At 39.4% G+C, this 21331-nt stretch overlaps 1 protein-coding gene across 1 annotated transcript; it reads left to right on the forward strand.

Annotated features, from left to right (window-relative positions):
• Nucleotides 1-8352: 8352 nt before the first annotated feature.
• LOC140927399 (E3 ubiquitin-protein ligase TRIM71-like) lies at nucleotides 8353-14571 on the forward strand. Its single transcript, XM_073377041.1, has 3 exons — nucleotides 8353-9775; nucleotides 10188-10380; nucleotides 14260-14571. The coding sequence occupies exons 1-3, from the start codon at nucleotides 8353-8355 to the stop codon at nucleotides 14282-14284; spliced, it is 1641 nt and encodes a 546-aa protein (XP_073233142.1). The 3' UTR covers nucleotides 14285-14571.
• Nucleotides 14572-21331: the final 6760 nt, after the last annotated feature.

The raw sequence follows: 21331 nt of genomic DNA on the forward strand, positions 1-21331 counted from the left end.
ATAAATGATTCGCCAAAAGAAACGTAAAAGACATGCATGTAGGAGTAGAAGATTCTGTAGAGTACTTCATACTTTCAATGTATTATAGGACATCAGTTTTCAGCGTAAGGCAAAACAAACAAACAAACACAATAAAAACAAAATATTCCTGCGGCACTAAAAGCTGTGGGAGATGACTTTAGACGTTGTTGACCATCAGTTTACATGGTCTACATGGGGAAACTATTTGGTCCATGGTTTTTCGGTAACATGCGATAAATTTTTGAAATTGGCGCGTTTGATATTCGCAATCTGTTCAATTGACTGTATATAGTGAAACCTGGGAGGGCACAGGGGCAGAGTCAAATGTCCTAGAATAGAATTAGAAATTGTATGAAGGTTGCAGCACTTTTTGCGACTACGGTGAAAGTTCAGGAGTCTGTAATATAGAGGTGTACTCTTTACCAGAAAACGTTCATCTTATTCACAGTCGTTATACATAGTACAAGGATTAAGAATTAAGCCTGTGTCGGGATTAGCCTTCCACGCAGACGTTCTTACGGGTTCGTCACGCAATCATTCCTCTCCCACGAACGTTCGTGGGGTAGGAACGCGTGACGAACCCCTAAGAACGTTTGCGTGGGAGGCTAGTGTGGGATATAGAGTGGTTTTCGTTTGAGTGTCGTAAAACCAAAACCAAAGTAATTACTCTGGCCAATCACAAAGGACACAGACAATACATTGAACCAATCAAAACTCGAAGTAATTACATGTGGCTGACGCAAAGCGCGGGTAAATGCGTGCGAGCGCGTCACAATTGGCTTTGGTTTTACTTCTGATTGGATGAAAAGGTGGCGCGAATCTTTTAAGCCAATCGCATCGTGTAGAAAGTGCAAAACCAATTACTTTTCGACACTCAAATGAAAACCGCTCTAATGAGTGGAGTATTGACTCTTCCCTCCCTTGGATATTTGCCATGTATGTTATTCACTATGAGGGGCGGATCTGGATTGATTGGGGGAGTCCAAAATTTGGATCAGAAAGGACTGTTAAACTTTTTTGTGGAAAATTACTTCGACAGAGACGACCACGTGTTTCTCTATCTGTGAACACTAGTCGCCGTTGGTGCGGGGAATGCTTTGCGAGCAGAGGCGAACAGATCATACTGGAGGGTACTCAACAACAATTAGATTTTGGAATATCCTTGGAATTTAGTTTAGTGGGAAAATGCAACGCGCGTTTCATTAAAAAGATCAGCCAGTTAAAAAGTGATATACGATCCTGTCGATGTAAGGACACCCCGGACCCTCCTCCTGGATCTGCCACTGGTATTTTGCAAGTATATCAAAACAAAATAAACAGGTAAAGCAGTCACGGGCTGATTGATCAAGAGCTATTGAGGATAGCGCATGATTCGTGCTTACTCAGTGTTTATTGAGGAGGACCTGGGATCGAGAACCAGATTAATTGGGCGGATGGTCCACTTGGTAGTCACTTGAAGGGATAGACGAGAGGGCCCTTCCTCGATCCTGAGACTGGGACCAAGTTTTACGATCGCCGAGTTTAATCGCCGAGTAAATCTTCGCTTCTGCATCGATCACCGCATCGCAATAGCCAAAAAATGGCGCGTAAAGGAGTCAGAATGAATACTCGCGGGCGTATTCAAAAAGGTGCGATGTGATTTATTTTGTTTCTTTTTTTTTCGTCTAAAATATACTTAACATTGACTTATTCGTACTTCGAAAAATAATATATAGATTTAGCCAGGGCTAAAAGCGAAGCTCCCATTAATAAATTTATATTTTAAATCAAACAATAAACTTGTAATCCACAAATCAGTTAACTTAAGGGCACATTCAGGTGACTTTTGAGGGAAAGGATAAGTTATTTTAGAGTGAAACATCTTACATCGAGTTGATAGCCTAAATATATGTACACCCAAAAAATAGCAAATATCTTCTATCACATTCAAGAGCCATAATGGCTCTTGATCACAGTAGATTAGGCCTCGAAAACAAATTCTTGGAAAACAAATCAGGCCGCATTTTTTTGCGTTCGACAGGTTTACTTTACAAATTCTTGCCAACAAATCTGAGGGTGTGTAAACCAACTTTTTATACTTTTTATACATCACATCTGAGGTGAAACAGTACTTTTTATCATACAGACCTCGGACAGAATACGGCATTTCACAATTTTTCAATGTTCAGGACGATCAATCGTGGGCTTTTAGCGAAACCGTTCAAAAAATTTCCAAAATGACCCATGCGGCCAGCCGGTTCTCATTTTTAGTGCGAGCTGTCAGTGTGGTCGAGTGTTTGAATGAACTTTAATGGAGATACGCTTCAACATAATAACGAATTTATTATCATTATTTTTTGTTATTTAATGGTTCCAGTCATAACGATGTGTAATCTTATAAAGCGTTTGATACGCGCAACATTTCTAAGTACTCCTGCAAGCGATGTTCATGAACGATGAAAACAAAAACCACGGACAAGCGATTAAAATTGCAAGAGAGACTACTAACAATCAATAAGAGAAATATAATTCGGTAAAACATTTACAGAGACTGAAATTTTCATTCACGAAGACAAGTATTAAAGTGTCTCTAAAAATCCTGAGTGTTTAAGCTTAAAGCTTAAGCTTAAGTTTATTTTGTTTTACTTTCAGCCGGCCTCCCGGTGTTTGTTTTTGTTCAAAGATGAACTCCTCGAAACAAGAAAATCACTCAAAAGGTTTTCTTTCTACAGCCAAATTTATAACTAAATATTCTTCGGAACGTTTTTTTTCTATTTGCCGTGAGAAAATATATATGAAGGCCTTTTAAAGTTCTGTAAGCTTATATCAAACCTGATACTAGATCAGATCATTGACTCAAATCTCAACAAACGTGCAAAACCTTGTCGCATAAACTGTGCTCGACTTCATGAAATTAGATATAACAAAAACAAACATCAAATACAATAATTACTCAGGCTTACCATTCGAGATTCAGTTCCTGAAAGATATCAAGGAAGGCCATAGTTGCTTGAGACTTTTAAACCCTCTTACGCATTGAGCAAGGTGAAAGACGAAAGCGATGCCATCCGAAATCAGATTACCCAATTTTGACAAGCGACGCTTTTCTTAACCAAAAACCCAATAAACAAACCAGCCATGGATAACAGAAGACTCTTGATAGCAGCTGTATTTCATTTTGTACATCCAGTGGAAAAAGATTTAGACAGTTAAAAACATCACAAGTTGACACAAAACTCTGTCAGCTTTTGCTGTCAAAGTAAACAACTTTCAAGATGCTGCATAAATTTTCCGCATGAACTCACCTGTCACATTTTGCCCAATCAGAAGACAAAAATTGGACGTAGAGCGTGACCAACGCGTGACCATGGTAAGAAAAGGTCTTCCCCGCCTTTATGTTTAAAAAAGTGGCTGAATTTTTGCGTCTGACGTCAGTTTGAAATCAAAATCTTGACAGTGCGGGGCCATAGTGACATAAACACAACATATTTCATATGAATCATTGGAAAAACTAGACTTGAGCCTGCGATCATTTGAAACTGGTAATTGTCAGCGGATAACTTCAAAAAAGTACTCGACCTCGATGGGTCGACACTTGAGCCCGCGGTACGGTCAGGTGATACTGGTCAGCGGATATCCTGTTTTGACAGCTGTCAATTGATCACAATATTGATGTGCAATTAGTTTTCTATTGGGCTCCCAAACTAGCTAGAAAGTGTGAGAGTAAACATTGGTTTCCCTGTGGTGCGGACGGACGGTCGGGCGTACGGTCACGTGATTACCAAATTTTCTCGGATGGGTAGATTATCACATTTCCTTAGCTATGGGGCTCCGTCCACGCGCGCGCTTCGCGCGCGGGTGGAGCTCCGCTAAAACAGATGGATTTGAGACTTATGACAAGGTGCTGTTGAAATAAACGAATATACCCCCTCAAAGCCAAAAATGGAAATTATTTTTGTCTTCCTTATCTCTAAGCAGACTAGGGTTCCCTGACCTATCCCTACAAGGGATAGACGACAAGTACCTCTCCGGGATTGGACGGGCGGTCCTGTACTCTGAAAAACATTAACCAAACGCGTCCGAAAGAGCGGGAAAAATAAAATCCAAACAAGAGTAGGCGTACTGCAGTAGCTGTTTAGGGACTTGTCAGAAATTAGCAGCGGGGGAGGGGGGTGGAAATTTTAAATTTGGGTTCGGAAATGAGGTGACCCATCCCTGCAATCGGAGTGAAATATGCTAACCCTCCCCTTGACCTTGGCCTAAAATATCATGACCCTCCCCCTCTTGTATAAATTATAAAATCTAGGGCTTGCAATACACTAGGGTGAGTCAGTAGGTATTATGAAAGCTCAAAATATATTTCTAATCTGTTCTTTGTAATGCCATATACATAGATTTTACATGACATCATTAAGAGTCCCACTCTGATTCTGACAGCTGATCACTCGACTGTCCTATTTCTCCCAAGTTTTTTTACAAAATAAAGAACTTCTTTTTTCTTCTGTGGGTGAACCTCTACATGATCAGGGACACATATTTGCATGACCCTCCCCCTTTTAACAGCCCATTTTTCATGACTCCTCCCTTTTCGGTAGTCTCAAAAAGTTGTGACTCTCCCTCTGTTTCAACCCCCTTCCCCCCCTGCTAATTCAGGGGCAGATCTAGGGGGAGGGTGCAGGGGGTGCGCCCCCCCCCCCGAGATGACCTGCGGTTTTCTAATACAAGTGGTATTCTGCAAAAAAAAAACTATGTGCTTTATTGGTGTTGAAGTAGAGCAAGAGACGAGTGCTCCCCCTCATAAAAAAAATCCTGGATCCGCTACTGTAATTTCTGACTAGTCCCTTAGACATGTCTTCTGAAAACAGACCTGGAAGTTTTTTGTTCGTACCAGATGTAAAATCAGCATGAGTTGGATACGACAACAAGTTTTGTTATGTACAATATATATAACAACGGTTTAGGCAAAGTTAAGCTTAAATGTACGGTCAGTGTATTCTGTGACTTTACTAATTATTGGTTTGTGTACGCCAAAATGGAATATCCGGATGCAGAATATTGCACGTGGCACAGAAGAACCCTTTTTTTGGGGGGGGGGGGGGGAGGGGGGAACAAACAAAAAAATTCCTGGCAATACCATAATAGGTTTTTGAATACAAAACAAACTATCAGAATAATAATGATGATAATAACAACAATGTTAATTGAATAATGCATTAAATGAACAATAAACTTAATATCCAAATAAAAGACAAAAAAATGGAAGAAAGGTTCGAATAAGAAACAGAAATATCTTGACAAAAGAGGTTGTGATTGTAGGTGCCCTGGGCCAAAAAAATGTTGTGCAGCCATATAAAATTCAAAGGGACGAGGAAAGTTGCCTTCACTCTTCATGCCTCCTGCCTGCTGAAAATGGCTACAGGACATTGATAAAATCTATACCAGGGTCAGTTCAGAGCAGAAACATAAACTTACAGAAAAAGATGAACTGTGAAAGTTTATATATATGTACAATATTATATTAAGATTAGGCCTTGCTTTGTTCCACAAAATGAGCAAATGAAGGGGAAGAAGGTGTTTTTTGAAGATCCTCAGTCTGTAACCTCCCAATCAAGGATCAAATATGATGGAATTCCATTCATCATAACAGGAAAACGAGTATATAATTGCCATCAGGGCATTGACAGACATGCAGCAGATAAAGAAAGAAGGAATACTTCCAAGGTTATTTTCACTTTTTTTCAGTTAAGGAACTGGTCATTATTTATGTAGGGGGGGAGGGGGAGGGAAAAAAGAAGGTGGGCTCAAGGCTGTTTTAGATTGGCTAGAGGGGGGCTAATTTTTTTCAACAATTAATAGGGGGGGGTCATGATTTTTTAGGTTTTGCAAGGGGTCTTGTCTGTGCTTTTGCAAATGGGATTACTTTTACGAAATAAATTAACTTCAAAGATGCAGGTGGTGACGATGGACAACCCAGTTAGAAGAATATTGTCAAAAACTTCGTTGCTTTAATATTTCACACTTTAATAAAAAGACAAATCCAGATCAGCCTGTTTACAAAGGCAACATAGCTAAAATTAGGAATCAGAAAGTTCAAAAGCAGAAGGGCTACAATGACTATGCACTCTTTGCTATAACCTTTGCCACCACTCTATGCCATGGTGGTGACCCCACCATCAAGAGATATGACCAGAGAGCCATGCGCCCGCACCTTGTTGATTGCCTGGAGTCTTCAAGGATGACCGAGTTCCCACCAACTGATGATACAGTTGAGCTTGTTCATCCTGTGGTAGGCAAAAATGCACCTATTCACTGCACATGCCGATTTCCTAACAACAACGCTGCTTATGTCAATTGTTGTGGATGCTGTGAGTGGTACCATCCAGATTTTGCTAATATCCCTGAATCTGCATTCCATCCAACAACAAAATAGTTGTGCTTTGAATGCAACCAGAAAAACACAAACACTTAAACTCATGTGATATCAAAACAAGTCTTCCTGTTGTGAGCAAAACCTTTACCCTTTTTACGGTAGATGAAGCAATTTTTTCAGGAAACCTTATATTACATTAATATAAAATAATAATTACACCTGTAACAAAGTATTGATTAGGTTATTGTGGCTGTACTAGAAATATTGTGTAAATTTAAAACTTGACATACATTGAAAGCTTCTTTCTCTGGTTTGATCAGTTCAATAAACAGCAGAGACAGAACTTTTTTTCTCAGCTGTTATGAAAAAAAAAAAAAAAACTTAGAGATGGAAAAATTGCCAATTTTTATAACTTCCAAGGATCTAAGGAAGAAATTGGATGTGAATTTTAAGCCTTAAGAGAATCTCTTTTCTTTGATGAATCCTTTCAGAGAAAAAAAATTGTTTATTTATGACAAACAATGAGTCACATGCTGTGGCTAATGAATAGTCAAGCCAGAAAAAACAAAATTAATACAAGGTAATGCAAAAAGAAACCATCACAACTTGGCATACTAACAGATTGTTGTATCCCTCCTTTTGTTAGTGGCACTGGTGATTCTTAGTTATTTTGAATAACTTTTGTATGTGAGTTCTATCAATCATGTGTTGGATGGTTTCATGTATATAGGCGAGCAATGAGCAAAACACCCATGTCCATTATACTTCTACAATGTAAACCATTGAATAAAAGGTTTACTATCCAACTAAATAAAATCACATCATGTTTGCTTTGTCCAGTCCTTGCATGCTGTTGTGTGCGGTCATTGTGTGTACTTTGTCCTCCTTCAAAGGCAGAAAAAAATTGGGCTATCACATTTAATAGCCACACCCTCTTCCCGGTTGACAACATATAATAAACTTCCTTCTTACTCCTGAGGAATTCTGTTAGACTGCATTCACCCGGGAGACTTTCTTAAGATATGAATTTTCCCCTGAGGAACTTATTGAACAGTACTTTTTTTCCTAATAAAATTCCATGAATTCTTTGTTTACCCTGAATAACTCCAATGTTTAAGACTATTCCTCAAGGATTTCCAAAACTATTACAACATACCCCCTAGAGAATTTCATTGATCTTTGCTCACTTCCTTAACCAAAGGGGAGTGCTGATATCAATTATGCAATAGTCCATTTCAAACTGGGATTGTACATTGCAATACAGAATTTGCACATTCTCTTGGTAGTCACTTAGTATAGTGTAATGGCATAAGATTGGAATAACAGGTAATTTTGTCAAAGAAGAGGGGTCCCGGCCAACACTGGCAAAAATAAATAAGAATAAGCTTAAAAATAATAATAATTAAGTAATAATCCATTGTATGGGCCTTGTGACCTCTGAATAGGAATTCACTTAACAATCTTTTATCCTGCAAGAACAGCTTCATGTCTTTTTTATTATTGTTATCATATTTTTAAGCAAAAGAAAAAACGTTGAAACTGGAGGTACCTTTCATCTATGTGACGTGAACATAGATCACAGGGCCCATTGTCAATTAATTGCGAAGCTTGATCAGCAATCACTATGAATCGAATTTTCTACGAATTCAGTAGAACTGCAAACGACCAAGCAGCGTTTTAAAACTCACCTTAATTCAACTCGAGGGAAGAGATAATTGTAGCCTCTGCACACATACTGAATATCAAAAGAGCTCATGAAGTTTAAAATTGTTTACGTACCCCTCACGTACGAAGATCCATTCGGAAAAATCTTCGGCGATCGTATAACTCGGTCCCAGTCTCAGGATCGAGGAAGGGCCCTCTCGTCTATCCCTTCAAGTGACCCCCGGTCCACTTCCGCTCCCTTCCGCTATAATTCCGAGAATCCTTGTTTTCTGTATGGCTGCCGTTCTCACCGACGTAACCGTCCACCTTTCGAAGTAATGGCGCAAAGTAAGAGCTTTTTCGATGATGTCAAAAAAGAATTGGAATGTCCCGTTTGCCAGGAAAATTTTAGTCAAATAAATGAACCAAAAATACTGAAATGTCTCCACACCTTCTGCAAGACTTGTCTGGAAGCTTGGGTACGGCAGCATCGTGAAGGACAGTTGAGTTGTCCGACATGTCGTCAAATCACCGAATGTCCTAATAGCAACATTAACAGCCTGCCATCCAACCTTTTTTACAAACAGATGGTTGAAATAGTGGAGGCTTACAGCGGCCAAGGGGAAGAAGATTCGTCTCACTGTGGATCCTGCGACGAAAAGAAACCTTTGAAATATTACTGCTTTGAATGCAATGGCTTTATGTGTGATGAATGCGTCGGCATCCACAAGAAAGGGAAAATTTTCAGTGGCCACCATGTAAAAGATGTCAGAAATTTCCAGTCCTGCGATGTGCAAGATTATGCTCGTAGGGCAAACTATTGTACTGTACATATAGACGAAATGAGGTTTTACTGCGAAAATTGCAATAGGTGTATTTGCCGTGACTGCGCCATTTTGGAACATCAAGATCACAACAAGATTTCGCTTGACCAGGGACTTGAAAACATTAAGTCTGAAATTGGCAGCAGAGTTCATGAAGCTCAGGAAAACGGGTCTCGTTTGAGAAGTTACAAAGTCTCTCTGGAGAAAAGAAGAATGAAAGTAAACGGGAGTATCGAAGAAGCGACAAAAGAAGTGAAGCGAGTCGCTGAACTCTGCATATCATTAATACGCCAGCACGAAACAAGTGTGACCGAACAATTAATCAAACAGGAAAAAGCCTTTAAATATGCATTTGACAATCAAATGACCATGTTAGACGGGAAACTGCTGGAAATAGACAGCACCTTAGCCTTTTCAGAGGAGATTCTTTCTCGAAATAACTTACCGGAAATTTTAAACGTTAAAGCAGTACTTGAAGGGAAGCTGAGAGAACTCTCTGTTACCTTGCAACCTTCGGAAGCTATGCAGAAACTGGGTTACTCAGAGGTCAAGTACATGCAAAATGATGTCTTTCTAAAAGACGCACCGGGAAAGTTAGTCACAAGCGACACTGAGCCTTTATTATCAGTTGCAGAAGGCAAGAATCTCACAGAGGGGTTTGTAGGCGCGCATGGCACTTTTACAGTTAGTACAAAGAATGCACAAGGTCAAACAAGTTACTGCGCGATAGATGAAGTCAGTGCCAAAATCATTTCTTTGTCAGGGCAAGAGAGACTGGAGGCAGTTGTGACAGACTTAAAGGATGGCCGTTATTCAGTCTCGTACTTCCCCATAACTCCTGGAAAGTTTACTGTGTCAGTCGAAGTAGCAGAGAATCCGATCATGGGCAGTCCATTTACTTTAGATGTGAAAAATAAACCGGACATCAGGAAACCAGGTTAAGTTCTTTACTTCAAAATCAAGATTATTCCATTAAAAAGAGGAAAAAGATCATTAAATTTTTATTACGAGCGAAGGACAAAAGACTTATTTTGTTCCAGATAACTTTTTCAGACACAATCTCTAGTCAATGATATATTTATGTGAAGCAATTTACATTTCTATATGTTCACTTCGACGAATACACGGGTTGAACTATTGACTGTGCGAATATCCTGATCGTTTTTCAAAAATTTGCCTATAGATGTTTAAACTAAAAAGAAACAGGGTTGGGCTCAACTTCGTGTGTTAACAAAGTTTTAAGTACCACAGAAAAGTAATTAAAATCTCAAGGCTTCCATTCGTGGCTGAAAGTTACTGGCCTGCTTTTCTCAGTAATTCTATCAAATTTATATGCTTTATCGTTGTAGAAAACCTTGATTTTACCGCTGAGATGTTTCAGATAGACCCGAAAGGTGAAGTCTTGGCTATGCCACACGATATAGATCTCAGAGACACTGATTCAGAAGCAAATTGGAAAGGTAAAAAACCGAGCTCAGCTAGCTGGAAGAAGAGGGAAATGAAAAAGATGAGAAAAGAAAAAAAGGAAAGGAAGAAAGAAAGGTACGGAAAAAAGCTATGGCTGTGATGTGTTTTTACGATTGGTTAAAACTATCAAGTCCGATGGTACAAAATGTTATTCACGTTAAAAGTATTAACTCTAACTTTGAGAGAGAGGCTTTTTCCGAATATCAGTGACCAAAGTCATGCGGGTAACTATATCTACACACACTAATTTTATTTTTTATTTTATTATTTTGCCACACATAATGAATTACAACCGGAATAAAAATGATAATAAATAGGTTAATTAACATTAAATTTAAAATTTGTACATTACTTGGGAGGAGTGACTGTGGCGAGGAAATCTCCGAGAAGCCGAGCTTATGAGGAGTAGAGATTTCCCCCCCGGAAAACCCTACATCTGGTTACGATACATCGATGACGTTTTCATGGTGTGGACGGGGACCGAGCTTGAGCTGCTGGAGTTTTTGAATTATATCAATGAAGCCCATGACACGATTAAGTTCACTTTGGACTGGTCTAGAGAGAGGATTAATTACCTGGATGTTCAGGTAATAAATAACAATGGAAGAATAGAGACTGATTTGTACATAAAGCCGACGGATAAACATCAGTATCTGTACCACACTTCGTGTCATCCCCGGATGTGTAAGGAAAGCATACCGTATGCCCAGGCTTTGAGACTTCGAAGAATATGTTCTAGGCTGGATTGGTTTAATCACAGGGCTGCTGATCTATGTAGGTTTCTTGTAGCCAGGGGATATAAAAAAGCATTTGTTTTGAAGCAAATTAGGAGAGCGAGATTGAAAACAAGAGAGGAAACATTGGCACCACGCCCTAGGAATGCTACTAACAGAGTGCCAATGGTAGTGACATACCATCCAAGTCTTCCTAACATTGGTAGTATCCTACGAGAACTTCAGCCGCTCTTGCATTGCTCAGAAAAATGCAGGAAAGCCATCAAAGACGTACCCTTCATGGCATTTCGAAGACCCAAGAGCCTGGGGGACTACTTAGTACACGCTAAACTTAGGCCGTCAACGCGTCTGGAGCGGAGCTCCAAGGGGACAGTGGTGTGTGGTAACAGACGATGCCAGGTCTGTAAGTACCTGGAACCGGGAGAAAGGTTTACCTCTTACAGAACTGGAAAGAGCTATACAATTAACTACGAACTGGACTGTAATAGTAGTAATGTTGTCTACTTGCTGTCCTGTAAGGTTTGTCATGCGCAGTACGTTGGGTCAACAACAACAAAATTTAGGCTTAGGTTTAACAATCATAAGGCCCGTTTTAGAGCGCATTCAGGGCTTTCTTTTGAGGGTAGAAACAAGGATGATCTTTTGTATAGACATTTTTTTGGCCCGGGACACCATGGTCTTGAGGATGTCAGTATACAGTTAATTGACAGAGTGTCCGGGGAAGAATCAGCTCTCCGGGATAAAGAAGGCCAGTGGGCCTATAGGTTGAACTGTATTCAGCCTCAGGGCTTGAATATAAGCGACTTTTTTTACAGCCAGAATAGGTCGACTAGGTCTCGCGTCCGGTAACAGCGCGCGCGTGTTTATCTTTCTTTGTAGCGCGTGCAAGTTTTCAAATTTGTTCGTTATCATGTTATAATGGTGTGTGATGCTTGTAACGGCCATTCACCCTGATGAAGGCCGTTTAACACGGCCGAAATATAGGTGAGAGACGAAAAACATATTGTTTTACTCTTCACTTGTGGTACTGTATATATATATATATATATATATATATATATATAAAATTGTCCCAAGCATCTCTCTCCCCCGTCCTCATAAACACAAATATATCTTAATCACAAATGAAGACAGAAAACAGTTTCCTTTCAATCCACCTATATTTCGATCACATTCAGTGATCTTCTTCAGGGTGACTAACTAGCCGTTAACGTACAAAACTTTTAAATTGCTGAATTACGAAGGTAACGCGCGCGCATCACAACTGAAATGACTGTTATTTTAAACGTCTAACGGAAAATGTCATAGATGACACTATCATCTCCTGCGCGCGCCCGCGCCCGCGTGTCCATTTTTATGGACAAACTAGAAAGACAGTTGATTTCAAACGCTTTAATAAAACCCCATACTTGGTGGCGGTATATTGATGATATTTTTATAATTTGGACAGCAGGGGAGGAAAGTCTTAAAGATTTTATTAATTATCTAAATGGTGCGCATAGAACGATCAAGTTTACATCAAAATGGTCCTATCAAGAAGTTGAATTCTTAGATGTTAAAGTCGTGAATGAATCGGGAAAACTGGAGACGGATGTTTACATCAAACCCACCGATAGCCATCAGTATCTCCACCGGGTGTCGTGTCATCCGAACTCTTGCAAGAAAGGGATTCCCTATGTACAAGCATTACGTTTGAGGAGGATTTGTTCCAAGGAGACTTTCTTTGAAAGCAGAGCGCGGGATTTGTGTAGTTTTTTAGAAGAAAGGGGATATGAGAAGAATGTCATACAACAACAAGTGGATAGAGCGAGACAAACACCTAGAGATGAAGCATTGAGGGATAAACCAAGAAAGGAAAATACCAGGATTCCCTTCACAGTGACGTACCACCCGGGTCTGCCTAACATCGGAGGCATGTTGAGGAACCTACATCCGGTTCTTCACTCTTCGCAGAGATGCCGGGATGCCATTAAAGAGGTGCCAATGGTTGCTTTCAGAAGACCGAAATGCCTCTCCGACTTCTTGGTTCGAGCAAAGTTTAGGAGTGCCGCTAAGGAAGAGGTAACAGGAACATTAAAGTGTGGTAGTAATCGGTGCCAAATTTGTACTTTTCTGTGTGTGGGGAGAACTTTCCGCAGCAAAACCAATGGGAAGGAATTCCGTATTAATTACAACTTAAATTGTAACTCTAAAAACGTGGTTTATCTTATTACTTGTAAGGTATGTGGCATTCAATATGTTGGATCCACTACCACTACTTTTCGGTCTAGGTTCAATAATCACAGAAGTAGGATCAATGCCCATCTCAAGTTGTCTTCTGAAAATAAGAGGAATGACGATTTTCTTTACCAGCATTTTCATAGTTCGGGACACTTAGGATTAAGCCATTTAACTATACAGTTAATAGACAGAGCCATGGGAGAGAGGGAGTTGAGGAAGAAGGAGGGACAGTGGATGTATAGATTGGGAACGCTGCGCCCTCAAGGACTTAATGAAGATGATGGTTTTTACGCCCAGAACCGCAAGACGCGCGCGGGCGCGCGCAGGAGATGATAGTGTCATCTATGACATTTTCCGTTAGACGTTTAAAATAACAGTCATTTCAGTTGTGATGCGCGCGCGTTACCTTCGTAATTCAGCAATTTAAAAGTTTTGTACGTTAACGGCTAGTTAGTCACCCTGAATGTGATCGAAATATAGGTGGATTGAAAGGAAACTGTTTTCTGTCTTCATTTGTGATTAAGATATATATATATATATATATATATATATATATATATATATATCCTTTAAAATACCTATAGCAACATTGGGGATCATTAATATTCCTAAGATTGACCCGTATTTTTTGTGTAAAGTATTTTCACTTAGAACAAATATTCCACATGTTGATCCCGCTCAAAATATTCGAATAGTGCAAGCACACTTCACCTTTTTTAGTTTTAAAAATATTTTTGAGAAAGTAAATTTATGAGAATGAATCTCTTGCTTTATATTTATAGGTCTAGCTGCATTGGACAGGTTAAACAAATATTCCAATGTTAAACCCGGTTTTCTTTCTGCCGGTAACTTATTCTCAATTAGATTACTTTTGCATTACTATGTTCGTTAAAAATGAAAAAAATCGAATCGTGAAAGCGCACTCTTTAATCTTAGATTTTTTCATGAAATTATCGTTCGGCATCAATATTGAATAAATGTTCATTTTATTTTGTTAAAGGTTGGGATATCCTGATTCAGATTAAAGGCCGGAATTGGTTGCTAATGCATGGAATACTGTGACTGCAACAAGGAGGAACCATTGGAGAGCATTAATTTATTGATTTATTTTTTCTCAAGGATATTTTAAAAAAAGTCAAAGGAAAGTAGAATATGAGTTGTCGTTCAGTTTCTAACATTGGTTATGTACATAAAAACTGACATAAAAAATAGACTGTATTCAAAGTCCATGTATATCCACAAGAGAGATTGCCTGCAAGTATGTGAAGCAGTTTTCATATCAAAAATACTGTTCACAGTGCAGCCGATTCAATTATGTCTTCTTGTCATTCAATTACTCTATCTCATTAAGATTCAATTATGTCTTCCTACCATTCGATTTTGTCTGCTTGTTATTGCCCCCGCAGGGATTTTGCCCAGAGGCGAAATCCCGCGTAGGCACTCTAGTAACTCGCGCGTATATTAAGGACAGTACTTACAGTTCAAATATACAGTCAGTATACTAGAAAAAATCTCGATTTGCTCGAACTGGGGCCGCGAGGAATCGGTAGGTAATGATGACGTTTCTATTGTTTGCGCCCGCAAGTACGAAATGGTTAGGATGACGTAAAGACAGAAAATCCCAAAGGGACCGCTCAGGTAGATTTTCTGACATTTATTGTGCAGTCATACTTCGATACTCTTTTGCGTTACGCAGTGACATTCTGCGGAGCAGTTGTTTTGAAAGTTATGGACCAAAAGACACTCGTTAAGCGCAGGGGAGGTTATAAGGTGCGTTTAACTGTGTATATATAAGTTTAAATCTTTGATTTATATTGGAAACCTTGCCAGACACTCTTTCTCTCTCTTTGACCGGAATAAGACTCAGCCCCAAACAAGCAAGACGAGTGAACAACGGCTAGCTTATCACTAGCAGATTGATGGACATTGACAGAAACTCGCCGACAATCAAATTCTGTGCTGACTTATTCCCTGCTCACAGATGTTCTTCCGTTATAAAGTTTCAAATAAGACTAGAATGCGCTAGCGTGAATCGATCAAACGTCCTTTTAATTTCTAAGACTTACTTTCCGGCAAATAAAATGAACTGAATGTAAAAAGGGAAAGAGAAATAGCGAAAAATTCAACTTCTAATTAAATCTTTTCTTATGGTTTAGAATAAACTATTCTCGAAACTGAGAATGTTTTGATTAAAGCTGTGTAAATCGAGCTGAAACTGTGCATGGAACCTTGCGTTTCCTGTATTTATCTCACCTATTGTATGGAATATGTGTGAAAATCTTCTTTATGAATCGGTATATTTCAAGGAGCTACACAACCAGCAAGAATACTATTGACCGACAATATACAGAACGGGGGCAGCTGTAGTGTCAACTATTACTAGTGACTAGCGCGTATATTAAGGAATGTACTTACAGTTTAAATATACAGTCAGTGTGCCAGAAAAAATCTCGATTTGCTTGAACAGGGGCCGCGAGGAATCGGTAGGTAATATTGACGTTTCTATTGTTCGCGCCCGCAAGTACGAGATGGTTAGGATGACGTAAAGACAGAAAACCCGGAAGGGACCGCTTTGGTAGATTTTGTGACGTTTATTGTACAGTCTTACTTCGATACTCTTTTGCGTTACGTGTTATCAGTGACATTCTGTGGAGCGGTCGTTTTGAAAGTTATGGACCAAAAGACACTCGTTTAGCGCACATAAAGTTATAAGGTGCGTATAACTGTGTATATATAAACACTTGGAGAGTTCGCCAGACATGAGTTCACAAATCTTTGATTGGAAACCTTGCCAGACACTCTTTCTCTTGGCCTCCCACGCAGACGTTCTCAGTATAGGGGGTTCGTCCCGCGTTCCTGCCCCACGAATGTCTGCTGACTTGAGCGGAATAAAAATAGACTAATAACAGCAGACTTCCAGATCTAGGAAGTGCACTTTGGTAATTTCGCGCTTGACTTTATAGCTCAGTCCAGAAAGATCAGAAGGGTCACATGAAAGGTGAAGACCCTTACAGTTTTAAAACAAACTACTCTGTTACGGTAACTCAATAGCGTTCGTACTAGTGGCCACCCTCAGAATCTCGCTGAATAAAATTACCTCGGAGGTTAAATTTGCTGAACGGAAGTCGGCTTTACTACAAAACAATAACGTGTGAAAAAAAATTCTGCCATTTGTTCAGTCTTACAAGGTAACCCCGCCGTTGCATCACCCAAAGAACTAAGAACGTCTGCGTGGGAGGCTATCTTTCTCTCTCTTTGACCGGAATAAGACTCAGCCCCAAACAAGCAAGACGAGTGGATCAACGGCTAGCTTATCACTAGCAGAACGATGGACGATTATAGAAATTCGCCGATAATCAAATTCTGTGCTGACTTATTCCCTGCTCACAGATGTCCTTCCGCTAAAAAGTTTAAAATAAGACTAGAATGCGCGAGCGTGAATATGATCAAACGTCCTTAATTTTTAAGGCTTACTTTCCGGCAAATAAAATGAACTGAATGTGAAAAGTGAAAGAGGAATAGCGAAAAATTCAACTTCCTATTAAATCTTTTCTTATGGTTCAGAATAAACTATTCTCGAAACTGAGAGTGTTTTTATCAAAGCTGTGTAAATCGAACTGAAACTGTGCATGGAACCTTGCGTTTCTTGTTTTTATCTCACCTATCGTATGGAATATGTGTGAAAGTCTTCACTGTGAATCGGTATATTTCGAAGAGCTACACAACGACCGAGAATACTATTGACCGACAATATACAGAGCGGGGGCAGCTGAAGTGTCAACTATTACAAGTCATTTAATTATCACATTTTGTCATTAAAATTGGCCTGTTTGTTAACTGTTTGTCATTTATTCAATGGCCTGATTCACACAGGCAGATGAACGTGTAAGTCCAGGTTTCCTTTGGTTTAAAACTTTTTTGGGGCCCACTTGAGGAAGCACTTGGTCGAAATCGCTTGAAGGGTTGACGGGAACTAACTTTACCGGCAGATGCGCCCCGACTGTAAAACGGAAAAAGACGCGCCATTTCTCGTAATTCTCCCCTCAGGGGCACCCAACGAGAATATAGTTCAAAACCACTTAAACATAGCATTATTCAAAGTATTTTAGTATTTAAACGGTAGATATAGGCATATTTTTATCCCCTAAAAATGTTTCATCTGTTCGGATTTCCTAGCTAAAAGTCTAGTGATCCGAAAATTATGGGGATCAAAACTTACCTTTTCGAAAATTTCAGCCAGAAAAAAGGCTCCCGAAAATTCTAGGTGACCTTATTAGGGTAAAAATCCGTTAAAAATAGGCAATTATACCATTTTTAGATGTTCGAAAATCCTAGAAGAGGCAGGCACGCTAGAAATTTTACAACAAATGTTTCGAAAATTCTAGATATCAAATCGTCTTCCGAACAGATATTCTTCCGAAAATTCTCGTTGGGTGCCCCTGTCCCCTTTCACTGAGTGGCAGGAACTTGAACTGAACCTACAGATCGATGCGCTGGAAGCTGCTGCAGATGATCTGTCGACGTGCGTGGTGACGTCAGGATATCCACCGCTTCATTCAACAACGTTAATGCTCGTTGATAATTTTCTCCTTTTCCGTCGGAATCGCTCACATCTTGAATTTCCTTCGACGCCATTTTCAAACTTCATGCAAGAAAGGCGCAAAGAAGCCTGCGCGAAGACGTCAGTCAGTCATCAGCGGTGCATTTGCGGACTCATGTACAAGCGGTCAATCGATATTGAATCGATATTGAATAATTGAATCGCAACAATGCAAGCCATAATTCAATGAAGTTCATAAAGTAAGAAATTGCATGACAAACAGTTATAATCAGAAATGACTAAATGACCAGGGATAATTTAATGACAAAAAGTAGTAATTGAATGACAAGAAGACATAATTGAAAGACAAACGGACATAATTGAATGACAAGAAGACTTAATTGAATCTTGATGAGATATAATATTTAAATGACAAGAAGATATAATTGAAAGATAAACGGACATAATTGAATGACAAGTTGTAATTGAATAACAAACAGACATAATTGAATCTGCACAGTGAATATAATTTTTGATATGAAAACTGCTTCGTAGAAGCAAGCTCTCCGCCCCAAGAAGCAAGCTCTCCACCCCTTGTTTTCGCGTCTCCTCCCGCGTGCTTCTTGCACGTCATCTTTTTACGATATCCCCCAAATGGAGAGCTTGCTCACAGCGTACGAGGGAGAAGCTTCCTTGCAGACAAAACAAAGACATCCTACGACCCGAATGTTCAAAAAAACAAATGCGAAACTGCTATGTGCTTCGCCTGTGGTTCGGTGATAAGGCGATTTTGGGAAGTACTTAATGGTAAATATTCCCAAATTCTAGGGATTAATTGGCCCTATTACATAGCACTAACTAGAAGTAATTATTCCTCATGTTGGATGAGGAAGGATGTTAATTTTGACGCGTTTTTCTTGAGTCAGAGGCCTATGTCTCTTGTGGAGGACTTAACTATCGCTGGTTTGTAATTATATCTTGTTACACTTTTAACTTAGAAGCAGTAGGACTGAGGTTTTAATTTTTGCAATACACCGTTCAGATTTACGTTTGCTAGTGAGGTGGTAGATGAAGGTGTTGGACAAAACTTCAAAAATTAAAGGAGATCGTAAGTGTGATCCTTAATTGTTGTACTTAAGCGTTCTGCATTCTAATAAGTTGTCGTGAAGCGACCTTACGACTAATGCATTCTAGGACCCTGTTTACATGGAGTGGGGGACCCCGGTTTAGTGGGGTAGGTTTCTTTTGCCTGTTTGTGTCCCCCAGAGCGTGAAAACAAAAGAAACCAACCCACTATACCGGGGTCCCCCACTCCATGTAAACAGGGCCTTAGTCTTATAGACAAAATGAATACTCTGGTTTTGGATAGTCATGTGTGGAAACTCCACTCTTTGTAGGTTTCTTTTGCCTGTTTGTGTCCCCCAGAGCGTGAAAACAAAAGAAACCAACCCACTATACCGGGGTCCCCCACTCCATGTAAACAGGGCCTTAGTCTTGTAGACAAAATGAATACTCTGGTTTTGGATAGTCATGTGTGGAAACTCCACTCTTTGTAATAATTAAATGTATATTACATATTAAGGCATTCAACAAAATTTACTCCTGTTACAATATTTTGATTTACTACTAGGTTTTTGATTAATGCTCCTGTTCTGACATGAAGTGTTTTAGAATTTGATGAGTAAATATATAATTTATATAATTTTTAGCCCTTATAGATTTTCTGTGTAACCAACAAATGCTAACAGCTAGTGATTCTGGGTATGATAATAAAATGAGTTCATCATGATCACTCACTACTACTCGTCAAGATGTTGCTGAACAACTTTTGCCGCTCGTTCCAAAAATAAATGACATCAGCATACGAGGATAAACCTTCACTTTACTTTAATCATGATAAGAGAGAGTTTGAAAGAAACTGTGGTACATTGACGTTGGGAGATCCTCGGAGGTGGGAGCACTCAACAGAGTTATATACGCGGTAGGCTACGCCCCGAGGTCCAACCCTAACACTTGTTTTAAGCCACAAATGTAAAAAACCCTTTAAATGTTATCAAGTCGCATACGGCCTTGATAGCATTTGAGTGGTTCTATTACATTTGTGGTCAATTAATTACATTTGTGGCTTCATTACCCTTTTACCCTTTTATATACCATTTTGCGGACAGTAAAGGTACCCCTCTTGTATACATTCTAGTGACAGATTTCCTTATTAAAACGGCGAGCAGACGTCTCAGAGCCCGTTCCTTGAGGCTTCGCCGCTCGCCCTTTGTTCTCCATTTACAGTCTCAAAAGAAAAATAAGTGACTGCTCGCGGTCTAAGGAAAACACTCTCGCTGTTAGAAGTTGGATTGGGAGAGTGTGGGGGTAGATTAAGTAGCGCATGGTGCGATACTGCAGATCAAACCTCCGAAACAAACTGTTCTTTGCAAACACAAACAAACGAACACAGTCAGCGAATAATGGTTTAATACAAAAAAAAAAGCCTAGTATACTGGCAGCAAAGCTTTGAAGCTACGATATTGAATTGGCACTGTGCTACTAATATTTACTTACTGCCCGCTGTGCCCGATGGCATGAAGGGCAGCAATGGAGGTGCTCCACCCCTGTCTGTTCTGGGCAAGCTTGCGGATGGTATCCTTTACGATAACTCTGGAAGCCCATTACATCCATGCTGTTTTCGACTAATAACCATACACATGTATTGTAAATAAAGGTCCGTACTTTTGGGTACATGATGGGTCATCAGGGCAAGACGCGTACGTTAGGAAATTCTAAAGTTTGTGGGAAAAAAATCAAAGTATTCTATATTGGAACAGTTTTTGTTTAGACTCCACATCTTAACAAAGAATAAATTTGGAAACTTTAGCCGTTATTTCAACAGTTTGATTATTAAGTTTTTAACGTCAAGCCAAATTAATTTAGAATGAGGGGCAAGATGAAAATCAAACTTTGTCAAAAAGAAAATCTTTTAAAAGAGGCTTTCTACAAACACAGATTTAGGTGGTCATTCCTCCGATTAGATAAACGTTAGGGTTTGCAAAACCCTAGGAAGGATCTAGGAAGTCTGCAGAGATCTCCCCCTCATTTCTTGCTCTATTGATGAACCTTTTTACACTCAAGATGGTAAATCAAATTTATTATACTTTTACATTTATTCTACCATCTTCAAAGTTTATTATTTAGAAGTGAAGGCTTAGGCCAAACACTTCTAATCTTCCCTTTTTGATCCACGTTTTTTTGGCGATCCCTCAGCCTTACTCACTGACCAAGAACATATGGCTCTTGCACTGAGTTATTAATAATTGTTTATTAATAATTCTCCTTAACCATTCTTTAGAACAACAGTGCCCTCCACTGAAAGTAGCAGTACAAGTGCCCTAAGCATCAAAGTGCTAGTAAAACATAGCACTGAGCTGCTACGTTAAGTGTATTAGAACTATTGAGTAATAGGTATCCTAATGTTTGTATTTTTACCCTAGGATCAATTCTACATCTTAATTATTTCACACGAAAAATTCATGCAAAAATG

The sequence above is a fragment of the Porites lutea genome, chromosome 2, assembly GCF_958299795.1.
Source record: "Porites lutea chromosome 2, jaPorLute2.1, whole genome shotgun sequence".
Classification (NCBI taxonomy): domain Eukaryota; kingdom Metazoa; phylum Cnidaria; class Anthozoa; order Scleractinia; family Poritidae; genus Porites; species Porites lutea.

What these genes read in the sequence shown, in the direction of transcription:
- LOC140927399 (XM_073377041.1), top strand. Translation starts at nt 8,353, where the DNA reads ATGGCGCAAAGTAAGAGCTTTTTCGATGATGTCAAAAAAGAATTGGAA. An exon ending in ACCGGACATCAGGAAACCAG is followed by an intron (nt 9,776 to 10,187) that starts GTTAAGTTCTTT and finishes TTATCGTTGTAG; the next exon opens with AAAACCTTGATTTTACCGCT. An exon ending in AAGGAAAGGAAGAAAGAAAG is followed by an intron (nt 10,381 to 14,259) that starts GTACGGAAAAAA and finishes ATTTTGTTAAAG; the next exon opens with GTTGGGATATCCTGATTCAG.